Consider the following 22,289-nt stretch of genomic DNA (forward strand, 5'->3'; position numbering starts at 1 on the left):
AAACAAAAACCACCAAGACAACACTTGACACACTAGTGGGAGTGCTTTGAAGCAAACATTAGTTAACATTTAACCCAGCATACAGTTCAAAGTATTATGTGAGTATTCTCTGTCTGGCCTGTGGTTTGTATGTGTGCATGTAGTTGTGTACCTTCTTAGAGTAATGTGTGTTTTGCTGGGCTCCGGCTGCCTGCACTCTCTCCCACAGTTTGAGTGGGATAGAGGAGACGTGGTGAGAGCATGTAATAGCTGAACAGTGTAACGGCACCAGGTAGGGAGTCTGGATGACGGGCCAACCTTCAGTCTGCAGATCCACCACCACCAGCTCCTCCTCCACTAAAACCACAAGCGCACTGGGGTCACCTGCAACACACGCATTTACAAAGCTCATTAGAGGAAACCACTCTTGAATGATCGCTATCTGTCTCAAATGTGTCTCAGAGGGGATTTATACTTGGTCTTTTCAGGATCAGACTGATTCCGATCAATAAAAACGCATGAAGTGACCAGGCTTAAATACCCCCCCCCCCCCCAGTCTCACAGGCTGTCTCTACCATTGTGTTCCTCTCCCTTGCAAATGACGAAGAAGTCGATAATGCGTGAGGTGAAGTCTAGCGCCTCGTGGGTTTTGCTGTGGATGACGGAGATGCAATGTCTGTCCCCGTAACTGGCCCTTGGCATCCCTCCGCTGAAGATGAGGAATGGGGGACTGAAAGGACAGAAGACACAATCAATATTTGAACAACTTTTTAACAAAAGACCGATTTGGCAGAATTATGGGTGGTGGTGGTGGTGGTGGTGGCTTAGTGGTTAAAGATCTGGAGAAGTACCCTAAAGGTTGTAGGTTAAAAGCCCAGAAAGAGAGTTATTGGCCACCTACTGTTGTGCCCTTGACTTATCCACTAAAATGTATGTTGTTCAAGGGGGACTTTCTTACTGCACGTCACTTTGAAAGTGTCTACTAAATGACAAATAAAATTCCCCTTGGCTTTTACAGAACATTCCAAATTAGCAACTTACAAATCACATGAGTGTGAGTAAATATTGTGTGAGAACACAAGCAGAACAATGAAGAAATGGAAAACAAAGGGGCACTGTGATAAATTTAGGCTTGAATTTAGATGTTAAAAAATACTGTTTGGAGGATTTCAAGGTTGAGTGGAAAATATGAACCTCAGTGGAAGGTTTAAATATTAACCAGAAATTATGAGTCATAGTGAAGCACTCTGGGTTAATGACACCTCAAGCAAATACACCTGTCTCAGCATCAGTTACGGAGACCATGAAAACACAGTACTGTCTAATAAAAGACTCACCCTTGTCTTGTCGGCAGCTGTATAATTTTGGATATGGCCTTACATGGGAAGGCACCTGTATAGAGAAATTGTTCATTTGAGGAAGTAATGACAGAAGCTCTATTCCAAAATCCTAGACTAACTAGACAGCATTTTCAGGTATAATCGGGCAGATGCAAAGGCTGTTCAAAACAGTAGGCAATAATGTAATGATGCCTTCTAAGATACCTTGTTTCTGCCAAATTTTAAGGCAGCATCACATGTATACTTTGTACAGCAGGCTATCCTGGCGAGCATGAAAAAATAAATCTACGATGGCAGACGAATCGAGAAACTATTATAAATATATTAAAGTTTTGAGAAAATGATTTAAATCTTATTAAAAATTGCCAAGTTTATGTTTATTCATGTAAACATAGAACTCTTATAATCAATTGCTCTTAATACAGTATATAAATAATATGTAAGGGGGGGCCTGGGTAGCGAGTAAAGACGCTGACTATCACCCCTGGAGTCGCAAGTTCGAATCCAGTGCGTGCTGAGTGACAGGTGCCAGGTCTTCAAAGCAACCAAATTAGCCCGGTTGCTAGGGAGGGTAGAGTCACATGGGGTAACCTCCTCGTGGTCGCTATAATGTGGTTCTCGCTCTCGGTGGGGCGCATGGTGAGTTGTGCGTGGATGCCGCGGAGAATAGCGTGAAGCCTCCACGTGCTCTACGTCTCCACGGTAACGCACTCAACAAGCCACGTGATAAGATGCGCGGATTGACGTTCTCAGACGTGGAGGCAACTGAGTTTCGTCCTTCGCCACCCGGATTGAGGTGAGTCACTACGCCACCACGAGGACTTAGAGAGCGCACTGGGAATTGGACATTTCAAATTGGAGAGAAAAGGGGAGGAAGATTTTTTTTTTATAGTCTATATTTGCTATATGTGTGTTGCACAGAGTTGCTGCCTATGTAGACATTCCAAATCAGTTACTTGTGAGGTTTCATGATGGTTAGGATGCTGCTTTAAAAAGGTAGCTGCCCATGTAGGCTTCATAGCAAAACAAGACTTCCAAATTTTAATTCAAAGTCATTCCAATAACGGGTCTCACCATACGGCGTCTCTTGTTTCTCAGGCTCTGTTTGAGGATCCTCCCCGGTCACTGTCCAGTGGCAGTAGCTGCCGTCACTATGGGAACTGAGAATGTTCCCTCCATCCTCCATCCAACAAACACTTTCCAGTTGCTGCAGGGAAAACAATAAGAGACAATTATAGGCCTCATCTTTGAACCAACATAAACACAACGTTTGCTTGTAATGAGATCTCAGGTACAGTGCTCAAATTACAACCAAATAAGTTATTTTTCTCAATCCATTATATGGTACCTGTGTGCCCAGGAAGTGTTGGATAGGACGCCGGCGATCCAGATCCCACAGAATCATGAGGCCTCGACTGTAGCCAATCAGCACCTGCCGTGGGTTTAGCGGGTTCTCCTGCAGGACCTCCACACACTCCAGATTCCTGCGGCCAACGTACTCCTCTGGAACTCTATGTGGAAAGTGGAGGAAAAGAGGTCAACAGTCACAAAGAACAAATGTAAAAGCTGTCTCAGACATGTGATAGTGTTGCATAACGTAATTCCAAGAAACTATTTGAAGAATGTCAGCCATGTGTAAATAGGCAAAAATGAAATTAGAGGTTATAGAACTGAGGGATGTTTACCAGTACACCGCTAAAAAATAAATAAATACAAATTTTTATTTAAGTTCATCCCTTCAGAGACAGCCTTCATATGTGAAGTAACCAAACATCTACAAGTTAAGCTCATTCGACAGCATTTGTGGCATAATGTTGATTACCATAAAAAATTATTTCGACTTTTCTGTACTTTTCTTAAAAAAAGCAAAAATCAAAGTTACGGTGAGGCACATACAATGTTAGTGAATGGGGCAATTTTGAAGGGTTTCAAGGTAGAAAACTGAAGCTTATAATTTTATAAAAGCACTTACATATGTTTTTCTGTTAAAACTCATGTATTTTTTGAGCTGTAAATTTGTTTAAATCTGAATTTCTACATTCATTTTAGGGTTTTAGGTTTGTTGACATTATATCGTAAGATTGGCTATAAATTTACAAAAACAAAATAAGCGATTTTATCACAATAAAATCATGTTAACATGCATATTGTTTATGTTTTGTGGCTATACTTTTACAGTGAGTAATTTAATTTTACGTATTGGCCCCATTCACTTCCATTGTAAGTGCCTCACCAGATATTTGCTTTTTTAAAGAAAAGGAGGGGCAAGTCAAAAAAATGTTTGTGGTGATCAATATTATGCCACAAATTCAGTCAACTGAGCTTAACTTGTACTGAACCCAGAATACTCCTTTAACTACATTTTGTGGAAAATATAGGGTAAGATCTTTAATTAGTTTATCACACACTACTGCATTTTAAGGTAAAATGCAAAAATATGCACTCTGAACGGAATTGCTCAAATAATTAGGGTTTTCAAAAAGGTCTCCAGAAAATTTCCTGTCTTACATTGATAACAAAACAGACAGGGCCTCATATGGCCCGATAGTGGAAACGTGGCTATTGTTACCATGCCGGGCTTGTTGGGATCCTCGAACAAACGGGGCAATGTTTTCATAGCGCCACAGTGTTTACACTTTTTGGGGAAATCTAAGAATGGTTAACTCTAGTTAGTTGTCTCTGCGTATTAAACTAGGAAAGGAGGTACTAAAAGGTATCTTAACATCCAAAAAATTACAAGCTTCACCTTTAAACATACAAAGCCTGCATAAGAAATAATTGCTTTACAATAATACATTCCCACTAATCTATTCATTGCATTTCCATCTTTGTGTTATTTATTGCCATGAATACCCCATATTAATGAAAGAATGTGCCTTACAGCTTGCAAGAACATGTTACTGCAGTTGTTGGTTTTGCATGCATTTATAAGTGTAAGCAGTGTGATGCCTCACTTGCTCTGTACGTCCTCCACGCCGATGTTGTTCTCTTCCAGCTCTCTGAAGCCTGGCACCTCCACCACAAACACATGCCCTCCCTCTGTGCCCAGCAGCAGCAGCTCACCGGAGGAGTGTGTCAGGACGGCTGTGACCCGCGTTATGCTGGGAGGGGCACTGCCAGTGATTGACATCACAAGAGGTAAAATTATGTGTTAGCTTTTTATACCAGTAACCCTTAGATTAGACACAGGATGAACATTGAATGATTTCCTACTATGGCTTATTATTAGTAGTAAGCTAGTAGTAATTTTTTAAGTTTAGTTAGGAATATTGGCAACACTTTTCTTTTAAGCCTGTAAAATACAATGAATTATAAAAGGTATCTGTAATGCTTTACAAAAGGGATTCATAATGCTTTAAAATACACATTGTAATGTATATTATCTTTTCATAAATAATTACAGTTACAACACTTACATATTCATGGTTACACTTTTAAAGAGTATAATGCATTGAGATGGGGCACTGAACATCTAAGGGTGCATCTTACTCTTTGAAGGTATAACTAAAAAAGGCTTTCTATGATTAAAAATGTATCATGAGGGGCTACCCAAAATGACACAACAAAAATAGAAACAAAGTGATCGACAAAATGTCATGTTGCTTATCTCGATAGAGTTAATCTACATTTTTGTCTCCTAACCCTAACCTTTATCATGGTTTGAACATGGTGTTATATTGCATTATATAGCTACAGAGGTTTCAAATAGAGGTTTTGTATTACAAAACATCTTTTGAATCCCATAAAGCATAGTCATTCATGAGCTAATAGGATATGACATCATACTGTAGGTTGCAAACAGCTATTTTGATTCATGGAGGTCAGCTAAGTGTACGTACACATGTTTAAGGATTCAGATCAGCAGTGGGTATCAGTCATGTCTGAGTGAGTCAGTGCTCATGCCTAATACTTTGGGTGGTGTGTGTTTCTAGTAGATTCAAGACATCTTTAATAAATATCAGATTAAGGTGAGTCTGTAGGCGTGTTTCCGACTCACCCAGGTGGACCAGAGAGAGTAAAATGTCCTATCTCATGCAGCTCAGACATGCCGCTATGGGCCCGAAGTGTCCACATGTGCAGACTGTTGTCATCCAGCAAAGTCACAAACTCCACCTGCAAAAACCACAGGCCAAAATCAGAATACACTAAAAGCAATGACAATGATTTTGAGGAATTAATTTTATATTCCCATGCACAGCCTAATGAAAGGTGAAATAATGAGCTATTGATGTTGGGTTATTCATGAACTGTTTAAAGTTTAAACAATTAAACTCAAGGATAGGGCTGGGTATTTTGGTAAAAGGGGGTTGTTGGCGAAATTGTGGGGAAAATAAGGCTCATTATAGTCATATTCTATATGTGTGCTCTTCATTAAAAACATTTTGGAATGAAGTGATTAGACAGATTACTTTAATATTTAATTACAAAATAGAAGTACATCCAGAAAACCTTATTTTGGGTAAACTCCCTGTGTTCTTAAGAAATAAAACAGAATAATATACTGTAAATTTTGAGTAATTAGAATGGCAGCTTTAAAACAGATCACTAAAAATTGGCTTAAATCAGAAACCCCACAATTTCAAAGACTGATAGAAACAATTTTGGAAATTTATCAAATGGAGAAAATAACATTTACAATTAAAAACCAAAGTCTGGAATGTGAATGTAGATGAGAATTGCAAATGTATTAAAAAATGTATTAAAAAGAAAAAACTGAAATATCACTGTGGCAAGGAGGAGGGCGGGGTCGGGCCGTGATGACGCACGCCCGGCCCCTAATCAAGCTAATCAAGCCAACGAGAGATATAAAGGCCTCCGGTGGCGGCAGTTTGGGAGAGACAGAGCTTCATGCAGCTGCCGTATGTATTTATGTTTTTATCTTTTTGTTTAATTAAATATTATTTTGACTGTTCAGCCGGTTCCCGCCTCCTCCTTTCCCATCCTTAACCTTGTTACATTGGTGCCGAAACTGGGAAGGAAGAGGGATGCGCTGTAGCATAGTCCTCACCACTACCATCCACCCCAAAGAAGCAGCCGTGGCCATCCACCGGGGGACTGAGGAGCCCGGCCGCCTGAAAGTGGAGGAACGACCGCCGACTGCGAGGGGCTCCCTACCGACCGCCTGTAATGGTCGGGCCACTGCCAGGGGTGGAGGAGACCCCTACCGGCTGCTAAAACGCGGCATGGTCAAAGACAAGACCGCTATCCGCGAGCGGGGAGGGGCTCACTGCTGACCGCCTGAAGCGGGAGAACCACTGCCAGGGGCGGAGAAGACCCCTACCATCCACCAAAACGCGGCAGGGCATTCCGTCTGCCAGGGGCTGGAGGACTGTGTCCGATCCACCCAGGGAGGAGCGGCTGTCATCCACTAGAGCAGGGGTGTCAAACTCGGTTCCTGGAGGGCCACAGTCTAGCAGAGTTTAGCTCCAACCCTAATTAAACACACATGAAGCAGCTAATCAAGGTCTTCAGGAGTGCTTGAAGATTACAAGAAGGCATTTTGGAGCAGGGCTGGAAGTTTGACACCCCTGCACTAGAGGGTGGAGGAGTGACCGAGGAACCGGCAAGTACGTTTTTTTTTTCTCTCTCCCTCTCCTCTCTCTCTCCCACTTTCGTTCCGTGTTGGCCTTTCCCTCTCTCTTTTTTTTTGGTTGCTTTTCCCTACCCTTGTCTCCCTCCCAGGCCCGATAATGTGGGGAAGACCTGCCGGCAGGCGGGGCCGGAAGGGCACGCCTCCCCCCCCACCGGATGATGCACGCCCGGCCCCTAATCAGGCTAATCAAGCCAACGAGAGGGATAAAGGCCACCAGAGGTGGCAGTTCGGGATAGAGAGAGCTACTTGCAGCTGCCCTGTATGTGTTTGTGGTTATGTTTGTGTCTTTTTGTTTAATTAAATATTACTTTGATGCTTCGTCCAGTTCTCACCTCCTCCTTTCCATTTTACCCTGTTACAATCACACTGACTTAAGTATTCAGACCCTTAACTCAGTACTTAGTTGAAACACCTTTGGCAGTGATTACAGCCTCAAGTCTTTTAGGGTATGATGCGACAAGCTTTGCACATCTGGATTTGGGGATTTTCTGGCATTCTTATCTGCAGACCCTCTCAAGCTCTGCTAAGGTTGGATGGGGACCGTCGGTGGACAGCCATTTTCAGGTCTCTCCAGAGATGTTCAATTGGGTTCAAGTCCGGGCTCTGGCTGGGCCATTCAAGGACATTCACAGAGTTGTCCCTAAGCCACTCTTGCGTTGTCTTGGCTGTGTGCTTAGGGTCATTGTTCTGTTGGAAGGTGAACCTTTGGCCCAGTCTGAGGTCCTGAGTGCTCTGGACCAGGTTTTCATAAAGGATATCTCTGTATTTTGCTGCATTCAGTTTTCCTTCAACCCTGACCAGTCCCCCAGTCCCTGCCGCTGAAAAACACCCCCACAGCATGATGCTACCCCCACCATTCTTCACCGTTGGGATAGTATTGTGCAGGTGATAAGAGGTGCCTGGTTTCCTCCAGACATGACGCTTGGAAATGAGGCCAAACAGTTCAATCTTCGTTTCATCAGACCAGAGAATCTTGTTTCTCACAGTCTGAGAGTCCTTTAGGTGCTTTTTTTTATGTGTCTTGCACTGAGGAGAGGCTTCCGTCTGGCCACTCTGCCATACATCCCAGATCGGTGGAGCGTTGCAGTGATGGTTGTCCTTCTACAAGCTTCTCCCATCTCCACACATGATCTCTGGAGCTCAACCAGAGTGACCATCGGGTTCTTGGTCACCTCTCTTACCAAGGCCCTTCTCCCCCAGTTGCTCAGTTTGGCTGGGCGGCCAGCTCTAGGAAGAGTCCTGGTTCTTCCATTTAAGAAGTATATGAAAGTATATGAAAAAGGTTAAAGATGTATGATTATTCAAACTGAGAGCCTGTTTTTTATTTTATTTTATGTATATATATATATATATATATCATTACTTAATTAAAAAAACATTCTAGCGTCTTTAAATGTTTTTGATGATTGGTGTATGTATGATTTGTATTTTGTCTTTATTAAAAAGAAATATGTTAAAAACAAAAAACAAAAACAAGGATAGGTATTGATACAGATGTTATTGTATCATTAATTTTTCATTATTTTGATCACATTTAAGCTTTTTAAAATATACAAATTCCATGCATTACATCAATAAATATTATGGCTTGAAAGTACATTATACGGCATATATAAATTTTGTTACATGTATTTACAATGATATGAAGATTAAGTGGTAAAATATCAGCAGTTCAGAGAGAGAAATGTTTCGGTTGAGCGCACAAACAACTGGTCAAAAACTGACTGTAAAAAAACATACAGTAAATTAAAAGATACATTATTCAACAAATTTTGCTCACACATTACAGGGAATGAGTCATACTAAACTTTTACTCTCAGCACGCAGTGAATATATCTCGGTGCTAAACTTCTTCGCCAATATAAACAACTCAGTCACTGGTACCAGCCAGTGGCTAATCAGGCATTTTAGTCACATAGCGAAAAAACTGGTCATATATGTCAGTGATTTACTCGCATCGATCTGGGATTTAAGGATCGATATCAGGATCGTTCAGATGAAGCTGCATCGAAAACTATATTTTTACCCATGCATACTCAAAGACATTCATCAAAACTACGATTTCGTTAAAGGCAGGGCGGTATGACCGTGCATACCATGCAATGGTAGAAATATGTCAACCGGTAAAGATTTTGCTACACCACTTATACCACGGACCATGATTTTGGGCAAACCACCCACCCCTAATTTGAATATGTCACTCAAGGTGCTTTGTGAGAAATTTCTTAAAATAACATCTTGACCTCAACCAAAACAAATGATGCTTCACCGAAAACCAAATTCCAAAGATTTTGGAAATGAAATCTAAATTACTATGAAACAAAATTCAGGTGAGATCAAAAGGTGGGTAGGATTAAATTTCAAAGGCATACCTGATTTGGCAGGAAGTGCACCTGTGTAACTGCTGCATTCTCGTCATGAAGGCCCATAAACTCCACACCTGGAGCTCCATACCTGAGAACTGGATAAGGAAGTACACACAGCCACTCAAACAACACAGGAGTTTGAAACAACGTGGTGATTCTGGGGTAATTCACCTGATATTACTTCACACAGGAGTGGGTTTACAGTTTACAGTTGCCTGCGAGCATCATGCCGCGACTGACCAGTTAGACTTCAGTATTCTAGAGAGCCTTTAATAATGAATAATATAACATTATAGGCAAATAACATGGGCCACATTACGGAATATTAATTTCTATTTCCTCTCATGTAAATGATTAACAGGGAATTACAGTATGGGAACATTTTTTAAGTGAACATTTAAGTTTCCGCCTTCCAGAGTACCTGCGTGATGGGTGTGTTCGCTTTCTCCACTAGAACTAACATAAGATCAGATACCGGAATTCTCTGTACATCATCAAAATATCACAGCTTACTCACTTTGCCCTCGAGATTCAGAGAAAGGGGAATGGAATGTGACCAAGTAGATTTGTTCGAGATGTTTTCAATGCTACACACTACAACAGATCAAATAAAGTGTGGAAATGTGTTCTGGTTGTGGGTGGATACAGTTTGATGGCTCCTGATCTGGTACCGATGGCCAGGAGCTCCAGGCTGGGGCTGAATCCCAAAGCACTGGGCTGATGGGGGAAGCCATGTTCTACAGTCTAACGCAGAGAGGAGAGAAAAGCATGTGAGATATTAATACCAGATATACACAGGTTTTGTTCCAGTATCTAGTAAGGTGAAGTCCTGCCTACAAACGGACGAATATCTGCTTTTATTGTGGAAAAAAAATCTGAAGCGTTACAAGAAACTCAGAAGCTTAGCAGGCCAGTATGTCTATGTGTTTTAAAATCTCTGAACACGAGAGAGTGCATTTTATTGAAAGCCAATTTCTCCATTTGTTTTTCTAAATAATAACATGTGAAATTATAACAATTTTATAGCCTTGTAACATCAGTTTTAGTCCCTAGAATAGCACAAAATCAGTTTGATTTCAGATGAAGGTAAATTTACATGTAACAGCAAAATATATTGTTTATAGAAGAAATGGCCTTGATCACCTTATTAAACTGATAGAGATCCTGTTTGTGTTTGTCCTTCTGAGACTCATGCCCATGACGCCGGAACCTCTTCATTCTCTCTGGACGAGCAGGGACCTTGCGCTGCCCTCACTCACGGTTTCACCTCAGCCACCTAACAAGAAGAGAAAGACAGGATTAGAGGCATTCTAAACTAACATTGTGAAAACATTAGACTTATTAATTAGGGATGCACTGATACCAATACAGGTCCGATACCAAGCTCATGCACTATTACTTGTTTAAATGCTCCAACACTAAAAACCAATACCACAGATGTGTGGTGTGCACTTTCCTCTCTCGCGGGTTCGATTAATTGTAGTGAATTAGTTAGTTCGGTTGGTGCAACAATGATTGGTTCGTTTGGATGTTTCAAAACAATTTATAGCTATGGACGTCCCAACACTACTTGAGAGAGAGAACATAGTAAAGTGTGCTCAATACATTAGCTTTTTATTCCTGTGAGTGTGAGTTTGATTGTTGTCTGTCAACATTACTAAAATACAGGTACAGTATCTGTATCAGCGAGCACCAAATAGCAAGTATCAATAGTTATGACGATAAAATAAAAGGACAAAGGGAATAACAGAGACAAACGGAAGCAAACAGACCTTGCACAGGGTTACATGTGTATTCTGATAGAAAACAATAGTTGGGCCAGGAATTTCAGGGAAGGGGTTGTAGAGTGTTGACTGAAACTACACCTCCTCTCCACCCCCTAATTTCTCTCTTTCTCTCTCTCTCTCTCTCTCTACTCACAGGGAGTTTTTGAGATCTCTGTAGTCCTGACTGAAGCACCTTTTGTTCTCACACAGCACAGAGCTGAGCGCTATCACACAGTCCCTCCTCTCATCTGAGCAAACACCTGTTGCACTGGGAAGCCAATGCAGAAAAAGCCTCATTCAGGTGGAGAGAGAGAGAAAGAGAGAGAAGAGGGGTGCTACCACTCAGAATAACAGCCCTAACAATACACAATGTCTGCATGGATGGCCGTTTCTCTCACCTGGGAAATGCAAAACATTTAGCAATTGTTGTGGGTGCAAAACGAAACGTCATGTTGGCTTTTTACTCCATCTGCCAACTAGTGTTGTCAAAAGTACCGGTACTTCGGTACCAAGTCAATACTAAAATAAAAAAGATGTAATGATACCAGTGTTTCTGCAGTATCGGTAGTACCAAGCACCGACTCTATCCGGTACCAGCGGCAGTATGACTGACACACGACTTCTTTAAAATGCTCACAGGCTTATTTTGATTATTTGCTTTGTTACTCCTTCTACACTGAAATGGACAATTAATCAATTGTGACATGTCCTAGTGTGATTTATTAAACCGCTAAAGGCTGCAATCTTAGTGTGGATGAGCTGCGTATTTAAATTTATTTATAAATCCGACCGAAACTTCACAGACATTGAGAATCATTCACGACACGTTGTATCCGATGACAGAGCTGAGCACTAATCTACTGTGAACCACGCAGCACATGTAAACTATATATTTATATAATTAAATCTCACTTTAATCTCAGCTCAGCTTTATTTATATAGCATTTAAAACAACAGAGTTGACCAAAGTGCTTCACAGTAATAACATTTTAAACATAACATTTCAAAATTACCACATACACAAACACCAGTAATCTAAAATACAAACACTCCAAAACTGTGTCCTACATTTCATTTGTCAGACACAAAGGCCAGTGTAAAGAGATGAGATTTCACACGTGACTTAAAAGTCCGTGTTGCGAACTGTTTATCCGGAAATGTGAAGCTTGCGGCAACACACGTCATAATAAAAGCACGATTAATAATAAAAGCTAGATGCCTGAAATTGAATAAAAATATATTACAACTGTATAGTAAAATGTAATATTCACTGTAATAATAATAATAATTAATCAAAATATCAAAAGCAAGACAGCTGTTGAATAAAATTTGGCAAAAAAAAAAAAAAAAATGCGATGACATGCTGAAAAGTTACATTTTCACTTGTTAAAAGTTTTAAGAAATTATTGATCAAACACCATTTTGATGATGAAATTAAATTAAACTTTTAAAAATGTTCTGGAAAGTTCTGGAAAATAATAATAATAATTCAACTGTAATTATTAAAATAATTATTAAATAATTAAAAATAACTAAACTGGTGTGTTCAATAGCACATTATAATATTAGCATATTTTTGCTGCTGTATCGAAATTGGTATCAAGAAACTTTAAATTTCACTGGTATCGGTACCCTTACAAAAATGTACCATGGTAACCACAGTTTTCACCAAACCACTAGTTATTTCAGTTATTACTAAGACAAGCATCGCTATTAGTATTGCTCACAGTTGGTGTTAGGGATTTCAATAAACCCTTTACCCCAAGTTTGAAACTTCGGTGCGCAACTTGTTCCACATCACTTGTGCTACGAACATCAAGGATACCTCAAATCGCGCAGCTGGTTGATGACAGATGTTCTATTACTTTTCTAAACAGTTGATGTTGTGATTTTTGCCTGGCAAACAATAAAATATGCAAAACAAACCCATAAATTTACAATGAAGTAGCGACCCAAGCCATATCTAAGGATCAGAATATTTTACTTGGGGAAGATTTGGCGGTTGGCTCTTTTAACTTTTCCAGTAAACAATTCTGATGAAGGCCCATGTACCAATGAGTTGGTTATTTTTAATATCTAATAAAATTTTTACCTCAAGTATAGTTGGATCCCTTAGCATCATCCATGTTATTTTAATCCGTGTACCTTGTAAGTACTGTATGTAAAGTCACGTAAAGTATGTAAAGTATGTAAAGCCAGATCTACTTTCACCAGTAAACAACCTACCAACCACAAAGCAACACCCTGGCAACTTGTGCAAAGGCAAATACTATTCAAATGCTGAAAATCAATTAAAATGTATGTTTTTGATGACAGTGGTGCCTAGTACCAAGTTACCAAGTTAGTTGTATTTTTCTGTTTTTTTTTTCCTTTTTCTTCCAATTTGGAATGCCGAATTCCCAATGTGCTCTAAGTCCTTGTGATGGTGTAGTGACTCGCCTCAATCCGGGTGGCTGAGGATGAATCCCAGCTGCCTCCGTGGCTGAGACCGTCAACCCATGCATCTTATCACGTGGCTTGTTGACACGTTACCACAAAGATATAGCGCGTGTGGAGGCTTCACACCATCCACCGCAGCATCCACGTACAACTCACCACGCGCCCCACCGAGAGCGAACCACATCATAGTGATCACGAGGAGGTTACCCCGTGTGACTCTACCCTCCCTAGCAACCGGGCCAATTTGGTTGCTTAGGAGACCCAGCTGGAGTCACTCAGCATGCCCTGGGATTTGAGCTAATGAACTCCAGGGGTGGTAGCCAGCATCTTTACCACTGAGCTACCCAGGCCCCCAAGTTAGTTGTAGTTTTAAAATAATGAGTGTGTTGCCATGCACACTGATAAATAAATAATTCAGCTTATAAAAATTGCACAACGCAAGAAAACCTTACATGAGTTTTGAAATAGTTGGGTTGTTCTTTGCTTTTGACATCAGAAGGTAAATAGTCATGCGCACACTGGATAAGCCGGTAAGAACGCAGATAAAGGTGTTTACATGCAATGTGAAAATTGGGTAATTCTAAAAAATCTATATGTATTCATTAAGCTGTTTATGACCTTACCTTGAATTTGAAATCGTTTACATGATCTTACACATTGTTGGCTTTTTACGCAAAATCAGTGTAATATTGTGCATATAAATGTGCTCAATAATTGTAGTAACTATTTCAGTATTTCGACGTAAGATATAGTTATCATTGTAATATTTTTGAAAGGTGAAGCTGTGCTACTGTACTACACTGCAAATGTGTGTACACAAAGCACACACATACATTTATGAGAGCAAAAAGAAATGAAAACTAAAACCTAGCCAAGCAAACAAGAATACAACAAACATTTGAGTATGTCACGTTACACTGGAATTCCCAAGAGTGTGTCTAGACTTAGCTTATCAAAAGCTCGTAATTCACTGGAGGTTGATCAGCAGCACACATCGGCACTATCAACGAGACGAGGGGCATTTTTCGTCAATCTTTTCCAAACACAACCTTCAGTGAGTCAGTTACCCTGCTCAGCTCAGTCACATATTTCCATGATTATTGCCATTATTTGCCAAGAACATTTAGTCATCATAAAGCATGTGGCTTCAAATGTTTCTACAGAAGGGCATGAGATCCAATTTCCTTATTTTTGGGACCAGAAAAACAGGGATTGCAGGACCCTGAAGGAACCAGCCAGGAAATTCTTTTTTTTAAGTCTATCAAGCTTAGCTTAAGGGACAATAGTAAAGTGGGAGGTCTTCTTCTTAAGAGTAAGCTTGGCTTTATGAGGGAAAACTTTCAGTAGGAAAGCTGGAATAGAGAGAATGATGAAGAAAAGGCACAGTTCTTTCAGAACTAAAGAGGCCAGAGAGATTGAAACAAATCTCTTAGCACCATATCGATCATTGGGACTCTTTCGTGATGCTGTCTGAAAGCAACTGTAGTGAATTTGCTCTTAAAGATCAATATATCACAAATCCATCTAATCCTGGGTTAATTAGAAGTAGAAATAATAAATGCTCGTTTGTTTTGAATTTTGCTGGAGGAATTATAGAGGAGGTGCGTATGAGGGCATTTATGTGGGAGTAGAGGCTCTGGGTAGACTAAATTAGAGGTGGGAGGCCTGTGCAGAGAGTTTAAAGACATTAAGAAGAAATGGTATGTTGTGCTAAGCGTTCCCTACCATGATTAGTTCAACCATACATATGACAGATTCACTGCAGTTGAATATACGTAGAATGATCCGGCATATTAGCAAACAGAGGGAGCTGAGTATAGATTCAATTGCAGCTCTAAAGGCATTTTTTGGACTGAAGCTTGGCAAACTATGTATGACACAATTAGCCTATATTAATTTGTTAGAGAAACAACGATTTCAAATTATTAAAATTTTATGACATTCAAATCAATATATTTTCATTTGCTTTATCGTCTGCCCTGGACAAATTACGCACCAAATTTTAACAATTAGCGTTAGGGGTTTGTTGAAATTCTTAAAGGTGCACTCAGTTATATTTTTTATGTTGTCTTGGACTTACACTGACACCTAGGGGCATGGATGCAGCATCATTCTAAAACAAATCTTTATATAATTACTGATGCCATTGTAGAAATTCACTACTCACAGTCTGCCATGATTAATTTATTCCATGAGTGAAAGCGTCCAATAACAGGGTGGTTACTGAGATTAAAAGTGCAGTATTCAACTGGTCATGTGATCCTAACACGAGGGGCACACTTCATGTAGAATAAACAGCTTTTATAAGGTTACATTTACATTTTACATTTATGCATTTGGCAGATGCTTTTATCCAAAGCGAATTACAGTGCACTTATTACAGGGACAATCCTCCTGGAGTTAAGTGCCTTGCTCAAGGACACAATGGTGATGGCTGTGGGGATTGAACCAGCAACCTTCCGATTACCAGTTATGTGCTTTAGCCCACTATGCCACCACCACTCCTAGGTTACAGATATGACTGAAGTCTTCATTTTATGTGAGTGAGTGCTTATGCCTTTTTTAATATTTTTTAAAATTACAATTCATTTCTTAGCATACAACCTTTTTTTAATGAGGAAAAAATTACTGAATACACCTTTAACCTTAATACCCTAGGTATACACCCATTTTGACGCGAATGCTCAGCGTCTGCGTACAGTCGAACGTGAGCCTGTCAAAGCATACTCCATATAGCTGTGCACCATATACTATGACTGCTATGAGACACCGGACTTTCTCTTCAGGAGTTTAGACACATAAAGGTGTCTTCGAGTGATACAAATGCAGGTATCTCCTGACCTCCTCACACATGCGCTCTTGACTTGCACATCCACTGTTGTTGTTTTTGCCTTCATCTCCTGATGTTTAGCAGCGATTACATCTTCTTCTAGCGCTTCTCTGTGACAGCAACTGCTCAAAATGAAAATGTTGCCACCTTGTAAACCCACTAATTAGTGTAAATAACTCCATGCACATACGCATTCAGTTAGAAAAATCGGGCAGTGCATGTTCAGTGCCCACGCACACTGCTGATGATGAGATTTGCGTCACGTGTCCTGTACGCGAACGCTCACTGTCAAGTTTGACCGAAGTATTCGCTGGGCTTAAGTACGAGCAATAGAAATAGTGATGCCTGGAACTTAGCAAGCATCCCTAAATATTGTCCACTAAAAGTACAGAAAAATTCCCATTTTATACAAAACATAGGCCTATACCTTGTATGGTTGTCAGTTTGAGTCTCAGGGAAAAAGTTTGAGTCTCTGAACCTCTAAATACAAAAAAACAAACCCAGCACTGTCGAGGCTTTTTGGAGAGCTCAATCTGAAGTCCAAATGGGAAGAAACCTGCAGTAAACAGTGGTGAAGAACCAAAACGCTCTGAGATTCCACCGTTAAATGTCATGGTGAGATAAGACATCATATTACACACACGTCAACATGTTCGACAACTAACTTGTTGAAGTATTACTAGCAAGGACTTGGCTTGACACCCCGTCCCAGAGGACAGCTGTCAAAAAATAGAACCCTATGGTCAGGAGGAGTCAACTGCAGTTTTTAAAAACAGCCTGCACAAGCCCAGAGTAAACTGGAGAGACAATATACACTCTTTATAGGGGTGCACCGATCGTGCCTAGAATCAAGGCCGATCTTTTTTGCAGCACGCAGGGAATCACACATACACTGCTACTCTAATGAATGAGTGCTTTCTCAGCTCTTGATGCATGACAATGTGGCCTCTGGAGGGCGAATTGTTGGCAATTCTAAGTATTCACGAATTTAAACTTTCAGACATGCTGTTATTCAGATGAATCTGCAGGTTTGTTTTTAAAAATGTGTAAGAATTACATGTGTATGAATATTAGGTTGCCTATTTTCTAGAGTCATTACAGTAGTAATTCTGACTCACTGCACTGTGAGCATGGAGAGGATAAAGAGACTGCAAACGGGTATAAAAACAAATTAAACAACAAATAAACATGCATATACAAATCTGAGTATACGTAATGTGAGTTGTGACAATCAGACGTTGTGTTGAGTGATAGAGACTGTTTGAGTGATCATGAGCACTTTCAGCTTCAGCTCAGACAGTAAACATATCATAGATATTAATGATTTCTCACTGGAGCAGTTTTAGAGCTTGTAATGGATATATTTTTCTTAATTTTGAACGTATCTCTGCTGTGTATGATGCTCTTATGGTTTTTACTGCTTACCAGTGTGTCACAATGACATTTTGATATTGACAACAGAACTATTCATAACTGTTTCAAAACAAATAAATGTTAGCAATTCACAGTTAATGTAATTTTGGTAACTTTATAAAAAGGTTCCATTCATTAACAATAGTTAATGCATTAGGTATCATGAACAAACAATGAACAATATATTTTTACAGCCTTTATTAATTGTAATGTTAGTTAATAAAAATACAATTGTTCATTGTTAGTTCATGTTAGTTCATAGTGCATTAACTAATGTTAACTAATACAACTTTTGATTTTAAAAATGTAATACTATATGTTGTAACTAACATTAAGTTCATTAGTTCATGTTAACTACAGTAATGTTGTTAAATAATGTTAACAAATGGAACCTTTTTGTAAAGTGTTACCGTAATTTAACTGTGTGGGGCATAAACATATAACTGCACAATATAACTGGCAAAAGTGTGGCAAAGATCGGTATTGGCCGATCTGAGTGTTAAAAAATCGGTATCGGTATCGAGATCAGTATCGGCCTCAAAATTTCCTGATTGTTGCACCACTATTACTTAACTGTCATGATACGGTACAACACAAAATCATGCCAAATCCAAAATGTCCCACCCGTCTCCATGATGGTTACATGTGCTACACATAGCAGCCTAATTCACTGGATAAACCCATTGTTAAAAGCGAATAAACAATTGCATTATGATTTCAGGTGACAGAGCTGCATTTTCTGATGGTCAGTTTCAATAAAGCAGGTTCCTCTTCTCTGTTATCTGACTACTTCACAGAGGTGCCTCTTTTGGAAAAACAATGGTCCCAGATGACAAGAGCTCCCTTACAAACAGCCCTGAACCTATAAACAAAACAGGCCTTGTAAATTCAAAGACATTACTTTCCAAATGAAAACTGCTGTTCTCAGACTGTTTTAAAAATCATTTTTCAGAGATACGAGGTCCAACAGTTAAGTATGGCAAATGTTTCTTAAATTGCAAATGTGTTGATAGGCCTGGCAGATTTTTGAAGGAAGAAGCTTCAATAAAATTTGCATGCATAATAAACTGCCATTGTCTATTGTATTACTCAATAAATAAAGAGCAGGATAGATCTTTACTTACCTTCTCTATTTCGTACCTGAAATCAGAGTTCCTTCCCACATCTTTTGACCAAATTATATCCATGACTCAAAGCTGAGCATTACTAGAGAAATGCATATTTGCTATAGAAATTTCTATGATTATTCCATGACTTTTTACTTGGCAATTCCAATCAGGCGTGGAAATCGTAATTTTTAAAATTCCCTGATATTTCCTGGGTTTCAATTACCTTTGTAACCCTGTAAAATACTTCTACATAACATAAAAATTAGGAGTCTTAGCTTAACAGTGAACTGTCCCCACGGAACACATCACTAGTGACATCACTACATTCTCAGCATAGCATACAACAGGAAACAAAGATCAGAGGAGAAGACAAGAGTGGAGAACCTGCCCTGACATGAGAGTAGAACTGTCAGTGCACTTTCACCACAGATGTTCTCGCTCAGCTGCACAACTTGGTTTCACACAGCACTTTCAAATATGTCATGTCAGTTATTCAGGGAAGTCATGGAATTGCATATTTCATTTTTAGACTTGATACTGGTAAAAGTGAAAGAAAAATAATTCATTAAATTAAATTTGAGGTCAGGATAAAGTCAGTCAAGTACAAACTGGTCAAACTCTGCAATAAACATCAGCTACACCCTGATTAAGAGAGGAAACACCATGCAAACATAATGAAAACCAGTTTAACCACCGTGAGATGACGACACTGCAGGAGAGAATGCACTGTTAGCAATGTCCTATTTTAGGACACAGAGTCTGTGGGCTTTACTCTCCATTTTTAAATAAATACTGATACTTATGTGGAAGCCAATATTAGTGTTATTAGACCAAAATATCATCTGATTTGTGAACCTGGCCTTTCTATGGCCATTTTGAGATAAGCAGCATCGGTTGATAACTGTGGACATTTGGCTGATTAACAGAAGTTATCTTCTTTTCTTTTCCTGCTTGTTTTTTTTTTGTTTTTTTGTTTTTACATTTCAGCATATACTGTATGTGTACATCTCAAATACTAGATTTAAACTGCATTGGCCTCTATCACATTATATATATTAGGGGAGAATTGGGCTTGTGGTCACATGGGGAAGTCGTCACAAGAGCTGTACTTCAAAACTATAAGGTTTTAAGTCAAAAGTTCAATGTTGCATGTTTGTTTCCTATACCTACAGTGCATTCAGAAAGTATTCAGACTCCTTCATTTTTTCACATGTGTTTATGTTGCAGCCTTCAAAATAAGCATTTGGTGCATGTTTTTACAAAAGGTCAAGATGCTTTCCATGAACCTTATTTTTTGTAGAATTGTTCAATTTTTTTTGTAGCCAAGAGTTTACGGTTTATAATTATACATGAATTGATTTTCAAAAAGGAACCTAACCGGATGTAGAACCAACCACTTTATTAGGAACACCTGTACGCCTACTTATTCATGCGATTATCTAATCGGCAGCAGTGCAATGCATAAAATCATGCAGATACAGGTCAGGAGCTTCAGTTACTGTTCACATCAGCCATCAGAATGGGGAAAAATGTGATCTCAGTGATTTGGACCGTGGCATGATTGTTGGTGTCAGACGGCTGGTTTGAGTATTTCTGTAACTGCTGATCTCCTGGGATTTTCACACAACAGTAACTCAGATAACCCCTCTGTACAATTGTAGTGAACAGAATACCATCTCATATGGCAAAAAAATAGAATCTCGATTTTTATCAAACTTATGGAGGATTTACGATTCACAATTCAACTTTTAAATGTACTTCAACATGATTCAAATTGTATGTTCTCTATTAGAATGCAAAAAATGCCGCATTTTAAGACATTCGCCATTTTCTGAAAATTTTAAACGTTGATGGATAATTCAAAACACTGTCATTCTGACAGATAAAAAACAAGCAAGATACTCTGCTATGCAGCTTCACTCACTCTTGATCTCTGCATGCGTACATGCAAGACAGCTCTCATGGAAAAAAGCCATGAGAAAACATCAATTTTAATGCAAAAATAACTAGTATACAAGAACTTTTATAGTATTCTGCATATGAGATTAGATGCATAATGGAGTTCTCATTCTGATGGTACTATTATTAGTTCATAATAAGTTAAGGTGTCAGGTGTCACTTGCACCGGTGCATCCAAATCATTCACACTCAGTAATTTTCACTTGCAAATGCTCGTACTGTAGAGCCCTTATATACTGTATATACAGTATATATATCACCAATCAACCGCTCCAATCTCCAGTTGGTATCGGCATCAGCAACCGGAAAACCCATATCGATCAAACACAAGCCAATACTGTCATAAAAGATATTACAGATGTTGTAGAAACTCAATATATCATAGTCCATTTTAAGAAACCTAACTTATGACCAACACTAGATTATAAATTTCCTTCTGTCTGGACAAAAAAAAAAAAAAAAACTCCATCCGAGTCAGACATCCAGCTGACAAAAGTTCATAGTGCTTTAAAAAAAGAACAGCTAGAGAGGATGAGGAAGTGTTAAATGAACTTCCTCTCATTCATACTGGTCATTGTTTTAAACCTGATCTGCAATAATTCCTCCTACACACTATCAACCATTTGTTGCTGTGGAAGTGAGAAACCTTTGTTTACCTTCTCTTCCCCTCTCTGCAAACACAAAAATAAGATACTGTCTATGGCTATGGGTTGCGGTCTACCACAGTATGTCAGTCCCAAGACTCAGGCCCTTCCTGTCTTCTCTAATATGAAATGACATGTATAACCCACATTTATTACACTCAAATGCTCAAATAAATTAATTTATTACACTCACACTGTTATACGAGACTGATAACTGACTAGTTGCAGTTAGTATGGGAAGTCCGCTGCTTGAGTGTCAAGTCAAGTATAAGGTAAATACCAAGGTAAAGCACCACCACAACAACAGACGTCTTTGTATACAATCACTGTCAATCCGCAGCTCTTCATTAACTGGTTCAAGTTCCCTGGATCGCAGATACTTTTTCATTAAATATGAAATGACGGTCATGCCAATGAGCAGGAACATTTCAGTTCTTGTAACATTATGGCCTCATTAGGACAGCCTGGACTGTCTAGATGCATAGTTGCATTTGCGTTGAATCAAACAGGCATTTGTCTTTCATTCCAGTTTTGGAAGACACAAGAACAAAGTTAACCGAAGTACAATTTTGGATTGTATCCCTTTGGCATTTCCTGTGCCTGACTTTCACTTTATTGTTTAAACAAAACACCAAAATTGAACATCATTCTTTGACATTTATTTCAGATGAAGTCTTGTGTCAACACAAGTGTGTCATCAGATGGGTTTGAAACCGTGCTTGACACAACCTAGTTTGTCAGGTAAATTAATACAATTTTAAACATGTTACATCTCAGAGATTACATTGCATGTGTTCCCCCTAAAGGCAAAGCCTTCCCCCTAATCTAGCCATATATTACAGACCGGCCTC

At 39.3% G+C, this 22,289-nt stretch overlaps 1 protein-coding gene across 3 annotated transcripts in view; it reads right to left on the reverse strand.

The window, feature by feature from the left end:
* Nucleotides 1-22,289, reverse strand: part of LOC127423039 (LLGL scribble cell polarity complex component 2-like) — a 42,283-nt gene that overhangs the window by 17,413 nt on the left and 2,581 nt on the right. For all 3 annotated transcript variants that reach the window (XM_051667033.1, XM_051667034.1, XM_051667032.1), the window contains exons 2-11: nt 10,422-10,554; nt 9,925-10,022; nt 9,285-9,366; nt 5,317-5,432; nt 4,274-4,432; nt 2,668-2,830; nt 2,394-2,526; nt 1,317-1,371; nt 555-709; nt 152-363 (exon numbers count right to left, since the gene is read on the reverse strand). In XM_051667033.1, coding sequence (XP_051522993.1) covers nt 152-363; nt 555-709; nt 1,317-1,371; nt 2,394-2,526; nt 2,668-2,830; nt 4,274-4,432; nt 5,317-5,432; nt 9,285-9,366; nt 9,925-10,022; nt 10,422-10,496 — 1,248 coding nt within the window. In that variant the 5' untranslated portion in view covers nt 10,497-10,554. The remainder of the gene's footprint in view (nt 1-151; nt 364-554; nt 710-1,316; nt 1,372-2,393; nt 2,527-2,667; nt 2,831-4,273; nt 4,433-5,316; nt 5,433-9,284; nt 9,367-9,924; nt 10,023-10,421; nt 10,555-22,289) is intronic.

Source organism: Myxocyprinus asiaticus, chromosome 32 (genome assembly GCF_019703515.2).
Source record: "Myxocyprinus asiaticus isolate MX2 ecotype Aquarium Trade chromosome 32, UBuf_Myxa_2, whole genome shotgun sequence".
Classification (NCBI taxonomy): Eukaryota; Metazoa; Chordata; class Actinopteri; order Cypriniformes; family Catostomidae; genus Myxocyprinus; species Myxocyprinus asiaticus.